The sequence below is a fragment of the Podarcis tiliguerta genome (genome assembly GCF_965153285.1).
Source record: "Podarcis tiliguerta genome assembly, chromosome: W".
Lineage (NCBI taxonomy): Eukaryota > Metazoa > Chordata > Lepidosauria > Squamata > Lacertidae > Podarcis > Podarcis tiliguerta.
Genome location: NC_139552.1, coordinates 13,355,778 through 13,372,696, shown reverse-complemented (window position 1 = coordinate 13,372,696; position 16,919 = coordinate 13,355,778). Strand labels below are relative to the sequence as shown.

Sequence of the window (16,919 nt, the reverse complement as noted above, 5' to 3'; positions counted from 1 at the left end):
AGGGGGTGTTAGTTCTTTCTGTCCCTTTGGAAGTATTAGAGGGGCATGTGCTGCAAAGTGAGGATCATTGGCCAGCAAAAAGCCAGCTTCCTGATCAGGGACCTCATTTGTCCTGTTTTGCCAGAGATGTAGTGGGGAGAGATAATAAGAGATTGCAAATTGAAGGCCAAAACATAATTTTGTTTAAGGAAATTCTTTCCCCCCTTTGTAAAAATTATAAAGTATTAACTGATGCTTTAAGAAGGAATGACATATGGTATAGATGGGAGTTCCCAGAAGGATTCATATTTACATATAAGGAGAAAAAACATAGAATTAGAAATCCAATTGAAACTGGTAATTTTTGGGAGAAAATACAGTAAGGAATTGGGAGGAAGGGAAACACTGCCAGAAGGAGCAGTAGGAGGACAGAAAACAGACGTAACAGATAATAGTACAGAAGAAGAGGAAGGGAGTAAAAAGAAAAGGAAAAAGGTAAATGGGAAAAGACAAGACTTTAAAACTAACAATGGCAGATTTGAGGATATTAAGCTGGAATGTAAATGGATTGAACAATAAAAGAAAAAGGAATAAAATTGAACATGTAATATTAAAACAAAATTTAGACAGTTTGCCAGAAACATGTGGCAAAAAACCATAGGAAAATATTGATAAATAAAAGGATGGGAATGGAATTTATAACTTCAGACAAAACAAAAAAGGGAAGAGTTGTGTTTTATATTATGTCAAAATTACAGCCATAATTTTTATTTAAAGATGAAGAAGGAAGGGTGATAGCTGTGAAATTATACCACAATGTGAAAAGATAATCATAGTTGGAATATATGTGCCAAATGAAATCAGATTTTTTAAAAAACTTCGAAACTAACCTATTGGAATATGCGTTTCAAAAATGATAGTAATGGGAGATTTATGGACTGGTCTCTCTGGATATGGATAGAACAATAAGGAAAACTCAGACAAAAGAGGGGAAATTGCCATTAACTTTTTTTAATATGGTAGAAAATTTAAATCTGATTGATATTTGGAGATTTAAGCATCAGTTAGAGAATATACTTTCTATTCAGAAGTACAGTGGTGCCCCGCAAGACGAATGCCTCGCAAGACGGAAAACCCGCTAGACGAAAGGGTTTTCCGTTCTGGAGGTGCTTCGCAAAACGAATTTGCTATGGGCTTGCTTCGCAAGACGAAAATGTCTTGCGAGTTCTGAGGGGTTTTTTTCCCTCCCCCACTTTCCCCCAGCCCCTAAACCGCTTAACAGCTGTTCGCTAAGCCGCTTAACAGCTGATCTAAGCCGCTTATCAGCTGATCCACTAAGGCGCTAATAGCCTTTTAGCAGCTAATCCGCTAATCCCTTAATAGCCGCTAATCCCTTAATAGCCGCTAATCCTTTAATAGCCGCTAATAGCCGCTAAACCGCTAATAGCGCTAATCCGCTAATGGGCTCGCTTCGCAAGACGAAAAAAACCGCAAGACGAAGAGACTCACGGAACGGATTCTTTTCGTCTTGCGAGGCACCACTGTACGTCAGTCTAGTGGATGAATCGACTTGGCATGGGTCTCAAAAGAAATAACTTTAATGGCAAAAAGGTTGAAAGACAAGCAAGAACTCTCTTGGATCATAATTCAATAATTTTACAAATAAAAAGAGAAAGGAATACACCATTTATATGGAGACTAAATGAAGACTTGCTAGATAACCAAGAAATAGTGGAAAAGACAAAAAACAACATTAAAAGATTATTTTGAATTAAATTGCAATAAAGGCACAAATATGAGAATAGTGTGGGATGCTAGTAAAGGAGTAATTAGAGGTTTCTTTATAAACCAAAATGCATATCAAAGGAAGATTAGGAAACAGAGGAAAAATGAATTTTTTTAATGAATTAATTAAAAAGGAAAAAGAGTTAGTAAGTAAACCTAAGAAAGAAACAACAAAACAAGCAATTAAAATGTTACAAACTTAATATTCATTGATAATAAATCAGGAAGTAGAATGGAAAATAAAGAGAATGAGACAAAGAAATTTTGAACAGGCTAATAAGCCAGGAAAGCTCTTAGCCTGGCAATTGAATAAAAGGAAAGCGAATAATTTAATAAATAAAATAAAAGCGAAAGATAAAACAATTGATGATCCGAGAGATATTAGAAGGCAATTTACCAGATACTTCTCAGACCTATACTGAGCTGAACCAGAAGATAAAATAGAAATTGAAAGATATATAAGACAAAATAAATTGCCAAAAAAATTAAATGCACCAATTGATATAACAGAAGTTTCAAGTGCTATAAAACAAGCAAAGATAGGAAAAACACCAGGCCCAGATGGACTAACAGCAAAATATTATTAAAAAATTATTTAATTCAACCATTACAAAATGTAATTAATGAAACATTAAAAGTAGGGGAAATACCAAAGACTTGGAAAAAGGCTTATATCACTCAAATTCCAAAACAAGAGACTGATAAAATGGAACTTAAAAATTATAGACCAATCTCATTATTAAACAGTGATTACAAATTGTATTCAAATTTATTAGCTAATAGAATGAAAAATATATTGTTAGAAACAATACATCAAGATCAAACAGGATTTCTATCAGGAAGACGTATGAAAGAAAATATAAGGAATGTAATAGATATTATTGAATATTTGGAAGTAAGAAATGAAAAACAGGCAGCAATGATGTTCCAGGAAGCTAGCCTCCAGCTCGACAACACAGGGAGCGTAGTTAAGTAGAGAGGATGATTATTGACCAAGTACACAGATAACGCTGGACGGCATTAACCCAGCTGCTGCCCTCATGAATTATGATGACTCTTCTGCAGAGTCCCTCCCCTTCCACCAACTTAAATGGACCTTCTGACCCTTACGTTTCTGCTTCCGCCTCCTATCACACACCCTTCCCCCAACGATGTCTCCATGGGCTCATTGGATCCCCTCCAACTTCTTCCTGAGAAGACAGTCAATCTTCTCTTCCTCACCTTTTCCCTCCCCTTGAGGGACCTGGTGGAGATCTCGCTCGTTTGAGATAGTTCCCTTGGCAACCTGCATTCCTAATCCCTATCTCTTCCTGCCTACATCTTCCACTGAAAGCTGGCTGGGCTGGTTCATTCATGACATGATATTTGTAGATGTGGAAAAAGCATTTGATAACATTTCCTGGACCTTTATGTTAAAGGTCTTCGAAGAAATGAATTTTGGAGAAACATACAAAAGAGGAATAGAAGCCATATATTCAGAGCAACAAGTGAGACTAATAATAATGTAATAGCAGAAGAATGTAAAATTACAAAATGAACAAGACAGGGATGTCCTTTGTCCCTTTTATTGTTTATTTTAGTCCTAGAGGTGCTGGTGAGAGATATAAGAGCAGATAATGACATTAAAGGAATAACGGTAGGAAATAAGTCATACAAATTAAAGGCATTGCAGATGATTTAGTGATCATGATATAAGACCCAATTAGTTCATTAATAAAAGTATTAGAAAAAATATAAAAATATGGACAACAGGCTTAAAATTACATAAAAATAAAACAAAGCTCCTAGTAAAAAATATGCCAGAACAAGATAAAAAAGAGGTACAGCAGGTGACAGAAATATATATATTGCTTTAAGGATTGGCAGAGACATTTCAAGAGTTATCTGGAGAAGCAAGAAGCCAAGAATAAAATATAAGTTATTAACAGATCTTAAAGAAAGAGGAGGCTTCTCGCTATCAGATATAAAACTATACTATGAAGCCTCTTGTCTGTGCTGGATACGGGATTGGATAACATTGAATAATGTAGATTTACTAGATTAAGAAGGACATGACAATAGATTTGTATGGCATGCATATCTGTGGTATCAGAAGGCCAAGGTACATAGAAGCTTCCAGAATCATATAATAAGAAAGGTGATCTTTAAAGTTCAGGGAAAATATAAAGATCTACTAGAACAGGGATGTCCAACACGTCAATCACGATCTACTGGTAGATCCCCGCGAGGTTTTGGTAGATCGCAGTCGATCTCTGGCTCCCTTTCCTTAGCGTCGGTAAAACTGACTCCTGCCCCACCCCCTCGCCCCTCCCTCCATTGTTGTTTTATCTCTGGAAGGGAAGACGGAGCTTTCTCTGTGTTGCTGTTTTCATCCACAGCGATCTTTTTGTGAGTGAAAAATTTAAAAATGATAAAAAGAAAGGATTTGCATGTGGAATCTCAAAATTTCAGAGAGAAATAATAGAAAGTGATTATAAATTATTATCAAAAATGTATAATATATTGTTGGAATGGGAGACAAAGGATGAAGAGGTCAAATGTGTAATGATAAAACGGCCATAATATACAGATGACAGACTGGGAAAGATTATGGAGAAATGATATAAAATTCACAGCATGTACGGGACTTAAGGAGAACTATTTGAAAATGATGTATAGATGGTATTTAACACAGGCTAAACTATCAAAAATGTACAAAACAAAAGATAATAAGTGTTGGAAGTGTAAAAAGGTAGAAGGTACATTTTACCATATGTGGTAGCAATGTAAAGTCATAAAAAGCTTTTGGGAAATGATTTATAATGAATTGAAAAAAATGTTTAAAATAACCTTTGGTAAAAAACCGGAAGCGTTTTTAATAGGTATAATTGGAACAGATATACTGAAAGAATATAAAAGTTTATTTAGGTATGCAACAACAGCCGCACGGACATTGATAGCCCAACAATGAAAAGAAGAACAAGTCCCAACTAAAGAAGATTGGCAACGTAAATTAATGGAATATGCTGAAATGGCCAAATTAACTGGAAGACTAAGAAATCAAGAGGACGGCAAATATTTTTTAAAAATGGAAAAATGTTTGTTGCATATTTACAAAAGCATTGTAAAGAAGTTAACACAACAGCAGAGTTTTAAAAAACACTTGTAATATTAAGGACAATGTTTGAAACTGGAAATATTTAAAAGGTAAGAAAACTCTGGACATGTATAACATAAAATAACACAAAAGAACTGGGGGAGGGAACGGAGGGAAGTCAAGGGATCGGAGGAATCCCAAAATATGAATTTAATATGGTATGAAAACGTCTTATTTTCTATTTTTCTTTTAATCACGGTTTTAATAATTATAAAATAATTATTAAAAAAGAAACTATGTTCTACTAAAGGTGCAAATGCAAAAGAATGCATAAAAGAAAGGCAACTATGCCCTGTCAATGACTAAGGCTGAAGCCTCATGAAACCCCAAAGAAGAGAAACCTAAAGATCCCTGAGCCTTGTACCACCACATGTCAAATCCATTGGTAGAACTCCAGATGAAGTGTGACTCCATCAATGATCAAACGGGAGAACACAAAGTTCCCCACTGCCCTCCATAGTCATATTTTCTCTGTTGACTGCTGGTTCCAAGGACTTAAGAGTATCCTGGTCGGCGGTCCCTGCCACCTCCACCAGCAACCACGATCATGTTCTGGCTAACTGGGCATTTCTCTCTATCTCCCTCTCTGTTCTCTACTCAGTTTTTCTTCAAGATTTTTTTCTAAGTAAAGATCTTCTCAGAATAAGATGACAGAAAGGAGCTCTGTCACCTGAACCTGCAAGGCAGGAAGGAAACTGGAGAAGTCGCCCTCCCACTGTGAGGTAAGAACAGCTCTAATTTGCATATTCCTGCCCAGTGGAGTGACCAGGAGGAACGACCCATCCAAGGATCCCCTCCTCCCTGCAGGAAAATGGCTTGTTAAGACTACTTCAAGTGGCTTTCATCTGGTAAGCATGTGTAGACAGAACTATGTTCATAACAATTTGTAGGCATTGACCAATACATTTCACCTGACAATATCACAATTTTAGGTTAAGATAAAAGCTAGTTTTGGTGTGTTTGTAGTTGGTTACACAGCAACAAATGAGAATTCTGCCAACCAAGTATGGATAATGGAAGAGGTAATCTCTTTTCAAATAATCCCACTCTTCTTACTGGATGAGAAACTAGTGTATTTGAACTTGAAACATTACTTTCAACTCAAAAGGAATACTGTATGTTAGTAACGCTACCACGATTATAACTTTACAGAAGTTTAGTCTGTATCGTATTTCACTGACTTGGTGGATAACTAAATTAACCTGGCAACTAACATAGTAGGTATCACAGTTATTATTTACAAAATACACATTTGTTTAAATCTCTGCAGCTCATTCACATTTTTAGACATGCTTAACCTCGTTTACTGTTTGCTTTACAAGAATTCCAGAAATTAGGAAATCAGAGTTGAGAGAAGTTTGAACATTCCAAGTGACCTACCAGAAGCATAACCTGGTCCACGCCTCCCATGTCCTCTGTTTCTGTAGGGTTGGCTACCTTTTCCAAGACCTGGGCCATCATCAGTCATGTATCCTTTTTCTTTGTCTGTGCGGTTTTGTGGTGGTCTAGAAGTGGCCCCAATCTGTCGAAGCTGTTCATCTATTTGCAACCTCTCCAAACGTAGTTGATCCACTTCCTATACACAGAGAAATGAGTTACAGGAAGTTGTTGCCATTTTGACCAATCTCATTAAATGACTTAGTAAGGTGGGTATCTTTTTATATATGATTTTATTATGACTTTTCATAATACATTACAATAAAATACAAAATCTGAACAAAAAGAGAAAGAAAAAGAATAATGCACAGTCCAGCACTTCCGGTCTGCTATGTGAAGAAACCTGCAGCTCGGTGAGTTCGCTCCAGGTGAAATTGAAATGTCACAGGTGTGGGAGGGGGGAAGCATGGGCTCCATGAGTCCCCCGAAACCCTGGAGTGTAATCGGGGCTCTACACAACCCAGCGAACCCCAACAGGGCAGGAGAGCTCTGGAAGGAATCGTGAGAAGGTTGAGAGGTGATGCAGGGGAACCACATTCCCTCTGAGGCAGAAAGCCTCAAAGCAGACTAAGCAGCAGCAGAATCCCTTTCAAAAACAACCCTGCTCAAAGGGAAAGGGGGAAAACTTGGGATAAAAGAGTGGTGGAACTAGAGGAAAATTTAGGAGACTTATCTGAACTGTTAACAAGCTATATGGAGAGCAGCTGCTCATGAGTAACAGGAGTAACTTAAAATCTACTTGCAAATCCGGTGGACGGAGGGGTGGGGGAGAAAGCCTACAAACTGCAAATTTTAAAATTGGGGTGAGGGGGAAATGACCTGTAAAACTAGACAAGGTGGAGGAAAGATTGGAAAACTGAAATATTGGGGGGGGGGGATAGAACTATGTGCCTGTGTGAGTGTGAGCAGACAACAAAAGAGTGCAAGTTGCAAACCCCCCATTTAAAAGGGGGGAGTCCTCATCTTTAACCCCCATCCAGAAAAAACACACTTGCTATTTTGAAGTGCTTTTTGGACAAAGGACAGAGGATAGTAATCCTGAAAGAGATTCCCACCAGACTGTTAAATAAGAGGTAGAATTATAAACTTTTGATGGAAGCATTAAAAATGAATGCAATCCCATATAGGTGGTAATTTCCAGAAGGACTGATTTTCACTTATAAAGTAAAACAGTATAGAATTACAGAATTTGTTAAGGCAGAAGAATTCTTGAGAAGATATAGGAAGGCCTTGGGAGAGGCAGAAGATGAACAAGAATGGGAATAGGCAGGAAATAGAAATAAGAAATGAATTAAAACTTCTAATGAAATGTAAATGGTTTAAATGTGAAGTCAAAAATAAATAAAATTGCAAACTACTTATTAAAGCAGAAGTTAGATGTAATATGTTTACAACAAACACATATCAAAAAGAAATGTCAGAGAAGTAGATGTTCTGACAAGTCGAGAAGAGGCAGACAAGACAGAAGAAGGAGGGGAATTACTAAGAGAGTGGGGAGAAGCAGTTAGCAACAGGAATTTGACCTTTAGACACAGAAAGACAGGGAGACGCAGAGCACAAACAATCCACTGGCAAGCTCTGAGGATGACACAGAAGGAGAATTAGGAAGGGTAGAATCACCCCAAACTCGTAGGCTCACGAGAATGGCTGAGAAGCGCGGGACTGGGAAAAGGCGGAAGTGGGGTTTTTCGTGTTGAGGGAAAGGAAAGAGGAGGAGTTTAGTCCCGGCAACTCAATCATCCAGTGAGGGCTGAAATAGTTATGCTCCAACCAGGCTTGTTTATGGACTAATGAATCTGAAGTAATTTACTGCCGAGTCATGTCGTGTATGGGAGAAACACTGAGTCTAAAAAGGAAGATAAAGATAAAGGGACCCCTGACCATTAGGTCCAGTCATGGCCGACTCTGGGGTTGCGGCGCTCATCTCGCTTTATTGGCCGAGGGAGCCAGCGTACAGCTTCCGGGTCATGTGGCTAGTATGACTAAGCCGCTTCTGGCGAACCAGAGCAGCGCATGGAAACGCCGTTTACCTTCCCGCCGGAGCGGTACCTATTTATCTACTTGCACTTTGATGCGCTTTCAAACTGCTAGGTTGGCAGGAGCAGGGACCGAGCAACGGGAGCTCACCCCATACAAAGATCTGAACCGCCGACCTTCTGATTGGAAAGTGCTAGGCTCTGTGGTTTAACCCACAGTGCCACCCGCGTCCCTTCCAAAAAGGAAGATAGAAGACTACTAATAAATCCCAAATTGGAACCCAAATTTATAACGAAGGATGGCGAAGGAACAATATTGGTGTTAGAGATAACAGTGGATGGGGAGAAAATCCTCTTAGTGGGAATTTATGCACCAAATGAAAGCAAACTGGACTTCTATTTAAAAAAATAGAAGAGAAACTGTTTAAGATATACAATGGCAAGCTAATCATAATGGGAGACATCAATGGGATGATTTCACCAGAACAAGATAAAACGGGCAAGCAAGGCCTAACTAAAGAGGGGAAATTGCTAAAGATCTTCTTTGAAATGATCCAATTAATGGACTTAATAGATGGGTGGAGATATAAGAACCCTACAAAGCATGATGTTACAGATTAAAAAGGTAAAGGTACCCCTGCCCGTACGGGCCAGTCGTGTCCGACTCTAGGGTTGTGCGCCCATCTCACTTAAGAGGCCGGGGGCCAGAGCTGTCCAGAGACACTTCCAGGTCACGTGGCCAGCTTGTCGAAGCTGCTCTGGTGAGCCAGCACCAGCGCAGCACACGGAAACATCGTTTACCTTCCCGCTATAAAGCGGTACCTATTTATCTACTTGCACTTAAGGGTGCTTTCGAACTGCTAGGTGGGCAGGAGCTGGGACCGAAAGATGGGAGCTCACCCCGCCACGGGGATTCAAACCGCCGACCGTACGATTGGCAAGCCCTAGGCACTGTGGTTTTACCCACAGCGCCACCCACGTCCCTGCGATGTTACAGATTATTCTCATCCAAAAAAGGTCCATACAGGAAAAGATATTATTTGGCTGTCTAAAGAACTTATAATTAGAATTTAAAAATACAGAAAATCTCCCAAGAACCCTATCTGACCATAATCCAATTAAAATGACATTAAAAGGTGAAGGGGAGACACTGTGTAGGTGGAAATTAAATGAGAACCTTCTAAGGAAGGAAGAAGTAATTCGGAAAGAATCTGAAATACTAAAAGAGTATTTTGAGCTCAATTTAAATAATGAAATTAACAAAGGAACAGTATAGGACCATCCAACAGAATGTATATTATAGGAAGAAAAGAGAGGAAGAGAAACAAAAATAAATGAAAGAAATGTTAACTCAAGAAAAGAAATTGATGGACAAACCAGGAAATATCACTATTACTTGGCAACTGAAAGTCATCCAGGCACAATTTGCCATGATAATGCGAAATGAAGTTGAGCAAAATATTGAAGCGCTGAAACATAAGCAATTTGAATCGGCAAACAGACCTGGGAAACTCCTAGCATGGCAACTCAAAAGGGGGAGGAAACCAAACTATAAAGATTACAATAGAAAATAGAATAGATTACAATAGAAGATAGATTACAATAGAAGATAGAATAATAATTAATCCAAAGGACATAAGAAATGAATTCCAAAAATATTACACCAAACTGTATAGAAAGGTAGAAGAAAACAAGGAGGCAATATATAGGTATCTCAATAAATGTAATCTCCCAAGCAAATAGAGTATCTACTGAACCAATTCCAATGGCAGACATAGACATCACAATTAAACAAGCGAAAATAGGCATATCACCTGGTCCCGATGGTCTTACACCTATGTATTACAAAACATTTCAAGAAGCTATTATATCCCCATTGAAGGGTGTGATGAATGGAATTCTACAAGGGGAAGAAGGCATACACCACCAGAAAAACTTTAGGCCAATCTCCCTATTAAATAATTATTATAAACTCTATGCAGCAATCTTGGCTAAAAGGCTAAGAGAAATATTGAAGACATTCATCCATGAAGACCAAACAGGCTTTTTACCTGCCAGACAAATAAGGAATAATGTAAGAAATGCAATAAAAATAATTAAATGTATGGGGAAAAGAAATGATAAAGAAGCCACACTGCTCTTCCAAGGTATGGAAAAGGCATTTCATAACATCTCCTGGATGTTTAGAAAAATGATACTAGAAATTATGGAATTTAGGGGAAATTTTGTAAATGGAATTAAAGCAATCTATCAAAAACAAGGGGCAAACATAAACATCAATGGTAACAGGAGAACATAGTATACAAAAAGGTACAAGGCAGGGATGCCCGTTATCACCGCTGCTATTCATTTTAGTCCTAGAAGTTCTTGCTAGAAGAATTAGAGAAAATAATGAAATTATATGGATTTGAGTGGGCCAAAGGAACTATAAACTAAAAGCGTTTGCGGACGATGTAGTTTTGACATTAGAAAACCCTCTGAAAAGCATCCCGAAGACAATTGAAATTATAACACTGTTTGGAAACCTTGCTGGATTCTATATTAATAAAGAAAAAACAATGGTGATCATCAAAAACATAGAAAAGAAGGCAAAGGAGAATTTGGGGGGGACGGGACACATCAGAAATCGAAGAAAAGAAAGTAAAATATCTACGAGTCTGGCTTGCATCTAACAATTTAAGCCTTATTCAAGATAACGCTAAAAGAATATGGACAGAAATAAGGAAGAATATGAAAAAATGGAACCACATGAATTTATCTAAGGTGGGAAGAATATTGGCAATTAAGATGAACATATTACCAAAAATGATTTTTTTATTTCAATCATTGCCGGTGATCAGTAACACTCATTGTTTTAAACAATGGAAAAAGGACTTAACAAACTTTATATGGTAAGGCAAAAAGCCAAGGATTAAATACAAACCTAGACAACATCTTAAAAAGCAGAGACATTACCTTGCCGACAAAGGTCCGTATAGTTAAAGCTATGGTTTTCCCAGTAGTGATGTATGGAAGTGAGAGCTGGACCATAAAGAAGGCTGATCGCTGAAGAATTGATGCTTTTGAATTATGGTGCTGGAGGAGACTCTTGAGAGTCCCATGGACTGCAAGAAGATCAAACCTATCAAGTCTTAAGGAAATCAGCCCTGAGTGCTCACTGGAAGGACAGATCCTGAAGCTGAGGCTCCAATACTTTGGCCACCTCATAAGAAGAGAGGACTCCCTGGAAAAGAGCCTGATGCTGGGAAAGACTGAGGGCACAAGGAGAAGGGGACGACAGAGGATGAGATGGTTGGACAGTGTTCTCGAAGTTACCAACATGAGTTTGACCAAACTGTGGGAGGCAGTGGAAGACAGGAGTCCCTGGTGCGCTCTGGTCCATGGGGTCATGAAGACTCGGACACAACTAAACAACTAAACAACAACAAAATACTAAATACTAATAGATGAGCGGAATAGAGGGGGTTTCTCACTTCCTGATTTGTGATTGTACTATGAGGCTGCATGGTTAGTGTGGATGAAGGAGTGGGTGGAATTAAAGGACACAGGAACTCTGGATCTGGAGCAATTTAACCTAAGGTTTGGATGGCACAATTATTTGTATTACGAGAAGACCAAAGTAAATAAGAGTTTTTTAACTGTGTGATCAGGAGGAGTGTGTATAGTGCTTGGGCAAAACACAGAGAAGTGTTAGAAAGGAAGATCTCACATTGGATATCTCCAACGGAGGCGATTGCAGTAAAAAAAAAGTTGAACATGGAGGTAAACTGGGGAACATATAAAGACTTTAAAAAAGAGAAGCGATGGAACTAGTCACAGACTGGTTCCAATACTTCCAAAGAAACGAGATCTGTAAAAGAGATAAAGAAAAAGGATTTGTAGAAAGTGGATCGGAATTTGATAAAATTAATATTGGGGAAATAACAAAAAATAAATAAAAATGAAAGTATGCAGTTGTACTTTGACTCCCGAATACCTTGGGAGTCAAACATTCTGGCTCCCGAACGATCGAAAACCGAAAGTGAGTGTTCTGATTTTCTAATGTTCTTTTGGAAGCCGAACATCCGATGGGGCTTCTGCAGCCAATCAGAAGCCACACTTTGGTTTCTGAACGTTTTGGAAGTCGAATGGACTTCCAGAATGGATTCTGTTCGACTTCTGAGGTACGACTGTATAGAACTCTACTTGAATGGGAAACAGAAGATGAATTTGTGAAAGAGGCAAGGATACACTGGGCACCAGATATCGGATATAACATTGAACTTTCAGCATGGGAAAAAATATGGAACAGAACGATAAAATTTTCAGCCTGCTATGCAGAGAACATCTTTAAGATGGTGTATTGATGATATCTGATGCCAATAAGAGAGGATCCAATGTATGTTGGAAAAGTTTAGAAAAAGAGGGTTCTCTATATCATATGTGGTGGCAATGTAAGTATGCAACAAAAATTGGGAAATGATAGGAACTCAAAAAGATGTTTAAATTCACCTTCCCTAAAAGACCAGAAGCCTTCTTGCTGGCAATAATTGGGGAAGATATGCCTTAGGAATTATGGAACCTATTTCTATATGCAACCTCGGCCACAAGGATAACTTATGCAAAAAATTGGAAAGAAATGATTGTTCTGACAAAGGAACAATGGTTGCAGAAGTTAATAAAATTTCTCAAGTTAGCAGACTTGACGGCCAAAATAAGAAATTATGAGGAAAAGAAAACAAGAGGCGAGTGGGAGCGGCATCGAGTTTAATTGGGAAGTAGGATAAGTGTATGACCAACGGCAGACAAGACAAAGGAAAATAAGAGGGAAACGACAAGAGGAGAAAAGAAAAAATGTAAGGAGTTGTAGCAAACCAAGGATACCAATGGAAGATAAGTTGGGAAGTCTATGTAAGAATAAGGTAAGAGTTGTATAGATGTAATGTGTAAATTGGAAAAATGAATAAACAAACAAACAAAAAAGGAAAGTCCTCTCTCACAGGTAGATCTTAACCCTGGGCCCAAGAGTAAGCTAGGCATCTTGAAGAGGTTTGACTTCTTCTAAAACCAGTTTGAAAAAAATATGATAATCACTCAGCATTCAGTTAAGAGTTAAAGAAAAAAAAACAGAACAATTTAACCACGGAATTTGCATTCACTTATAAACTCTGAAAAACCACTTTAAAGCTTTGCTTTAAAGCCAGCTTTTCCACTTTCCCAAAAGGCAACATAGTATGATGCCCTTTCCTTACCTTTAAATAGTTGAGGTGATAATCCAAAAGAACTGTGGCATTCATTATGCTGTCCTTGGTTCCCACGAAGACAAAAGGAACCATTCCCTAGAAATAAAGTTTTGAATCAGAGGTCTTCAGGTGATGCAACTAATGCCACTACATAATGTGTAACTTGATTCCATGCAAATTGCAATTTCATTAGTAAAACAATTCAGAGTAACAATACTAGGAGGGCTTTTTTTTCAGCAGGAAAAACCTCTTTCGGCCGGAACTCACCAGAATTGAGCACCGGCACCTCTTGGGTGCGTTCCAGCACCCCTGTAGTGTTGTGGTGCCATTCCCTGGCACTGATCTTGGGGCTGCGCAACAGAGAAGGCCAGCGCCGTAAGATGACAGTTTTGGGGGGTTTTGCCATGGCAGTGGGGCAAGTGGGCGAAGGTCCTCCCCTAAAGAAAGGTCAACAAGTTCTGGCGCCTCTTTTTCTGGAAAAAAGCCCTGATTACTAGTAAGCACTATGAATACTCAAACTTTCCAGATGGCAGCCAAGACCTATGTATGTTATAATATTAAGTAGTATAAAATATTACAAGCAAATAAGAAAGTAACACTATCCAAGTGGTTTACATAGAAACTAAGAATTTTCTCCAACTAAGTTCCGCCCAGAGCAGATCTACTGAAATTAACGGACCATTTCAGTGGGTTCACTTGGAGTATTCAATACAATTATATAAAAATACAACATTTATTCAATAAAATTTCCTGATAAAAACAGCTGAATACATTCTTATTTAGACAAGCCTATCCAGATGTTTAGAAAGTTTGTATGAGTTTTAATTTGTTTTAGTCTACTCTGTTGTGGTTTTAACGTTATCTATGTTTTAAATTATGGTTGTAAATATTTTAGTGATAATTTTTGTAAACCACTTTGAGCTTTTTTCTACAATCAAGTGGTATATATATTTTATGGAATAAATAAAACAAAATATATCACAAATAAATCCAAGCAGTGTACAAAAGAAAAAATATTAAGACTCAGAGTTAAGGAAGGTGTGGGTCAACGAAGTTTTAAAAAGTTGATTAAAGGTCAGTACTGTCTCTACCGCATGAATTACCTAGGGAGGGGATTCCAGAAGGTGGGTGCTATCACCGAAAAGGACCACTTCCACATTGTCAGCAAGTATCAATTTGTTGGTTGTGAACTGACCAGTGGGGTCTCTTCAAAAGATCTTAAAACTGAGCTTGATTTGTACCATGGAAGGTGGTCTGCTAGATATCCTAGTCCCAGGTTGTTTACTGCTTTCAATGTCAACAAAAAAACTTTTAATTTTGCTCACAAGCTAACAAGCAACAACTGCTGATCTCAACACTGCTTTAATGCCTATAAAGCTAGGTGTCCCACGAACCCCTTTGCAGCTGCAGCTTCTGAATTAGGCAGAAAAGTACCCCACATGAGGCACATTCAATGAGTCAAATCATGTTATCATTCTACAGACCATCATAGACCAAGAGCTAGACCAGATTTATTTACCCTAGAAATGCCAAAAGCACTGTGGTGTTGTTGTTTTTTGGAAAGCCTACTACCTATACAAACAAAATATGGCAGACTTAGTAAATATCAGTGGTGGGGGTATGAAATATGATGTCATCAATATGGCCGCCATGTCATTTTCACTTCGAGGCATTGAAATGGCTGTAACTTATCAATGGTCTGTCGCAGAGGCTTTATTTTTTAAAAAATAAAGTTAATTTACGGTAATAATAACAAAAGCTTGTTATGTCAATATTTTACATAACATCTAAGCTTTCTGTTTTTTTAGTTCCAAACTCCAGAAATGAGTATTTTACCCCACACGTCACTCAGTGTAACTAAAAAATGAGCATAAAGCAGATGAGTAAAATGTATTTATTTACTGAAACACTTAGACTATTATATTTGACTATTATAAATCACAGACTATAATGATTAATGAATCTGAAATCAAATAATGAATATTTTAATGAGTATTATAAATGAATTTTTCACAATCTGCAAATTAATTCTGTGTGTGTGTGTATAAATTTTATTTTTCTCATAACAAAATCCAATATCAATAACATTCATTTTCCAGTGCCCCCCCCCCCCCATTGACTTCCCTCAACTTCCATTTCTGGTTTGTTACATAAAATGTTACATTCAGCTGTTTATATATAATATTATTTTGTCAATATGTTAAGTCTTCTTGTTCTTTGTAATTAAAGTTGTATACGTTCATTTAAATCCTGCCATTGAGTCCATTTTTGTTGTGGTTTCTGTAAGTATGTTTTTTAATTTTCTGGCAATCAAACCGTGTTAGCGTTCTGCTTTAATTGTATAAACAGCAACTGTTCTTTCAGTTCATTCTGTCTGTTAGAGAGCCCCCCCCCCCCGGCCCCTTGTTCTGTTTTAATGTCCTCCACCTCGCCCGCTGACTTTTCCAATTTCTCAATTTTGACTTCTGAAGAATTCACTTTTTCATCTAATTTGTCAAATTTCTGTGAGAGCAAATCAGTATTTTTCTCAGTGTCAGCTTTTACTTCCCTAGTTAATTTCTCCATTGACTGATCCATTCCCCTTTTAAATTCTGCAAAATGTAAAGCCATTAAGTTCTGAAAAGTCAGATTTAGCCATTTTTTCCTGTATTCTCCTGAGCAGAGACCCTTCCCTTGTCTCCAGATTTCTGTCTTGTTGCCACAGTCGAGTTCTGTTTACTTTTCCCCATAATTTTTCTGTTGTTTAGTCGTGTCCGACTCTTCGTGACCCCATGGACCAGAGCACGCCAGGCACTTCTGTCTTTCACTGCCTCCCGCAGTTTGGTCAAACTCATGCTGGTAGCTTCGAGAACACTGTCCAAACATCTCATCTTCTGTTGTCCCTTTCTCCTTGTGCCCTCCATCTTTCCCAACATCACGGTCTTTCCCAGGGAGTATTCTCTTCTCATGAAGTGGCCAAAGTATTGGAGCCTCAGCTTCATGATTTGTCCTTTCAGTGAGCACTCAAGGCTGATTTCCTTCAGAATGGATAGGTTTGATTTTCTTGCAGTCCACGGGACTCTCAAGAGTCTCCTCCAGCACCATAATTCAAAAGCATCAAGTCTTCAGCAATCAGCCTTCTTTATGGTCCAGCTCTCACTTCCATACATCACTACTAGGAAAACCATAGCTTTTACTATACGGACCTTTGTTGGCAAAGTGATGTCTCTGTTTTTTAAGATGCTGTTTGTCATTGCTTTTCTCCCAAGAAGCAGGCGTCTTTTAATTTCGTGGCTGCTGTCACCATCTGCAGTGATCATGGAGCCCAAGAAAGGAAAATCTCTCACTGCCTCCATTTCTTCCCCTTCTATTTGCCAGGAGGTGATGGGACCAGTGGCCATGATC

The 16,919-nt window shown here is 38.2% G+C and overlaps 1 protein-coding gene across 4 annotated transcripts in view; it reads right to left on the bottom strand.

The window, feature by feature from the left end:
- LOC310668835 (fragile X messenger ribonucleoprotein 1-like) overlaps positions 1-16,919 on the bottom strand; it is a 170,730-nt gene that overhangs the window by 22,432 nt on the left and 131,379 nt on the right. For 2 of the 4 annotated variants that reach the window (XM_083422166.1, XM_083422165.1), the window contains exons 11-12: positions 13,545-13,631; positions 6,281-6,476 (exon numbers count right to left, since the gene is read on the bottom strand). In XM_083422166.1, coding sequence (XP_083278292.1) covers positions 6,281-6,476; positions 13,545-13,631 — 283 coding nt within the window. The remainder of the gene's footprint in view (positions 1-6,280; positions 6,477-13,544; positions 13,632-16,919) is intronic. The other 2 variants (XM_083422167.1, XM_083422168.1) reach the window with 1 other exon arrangement.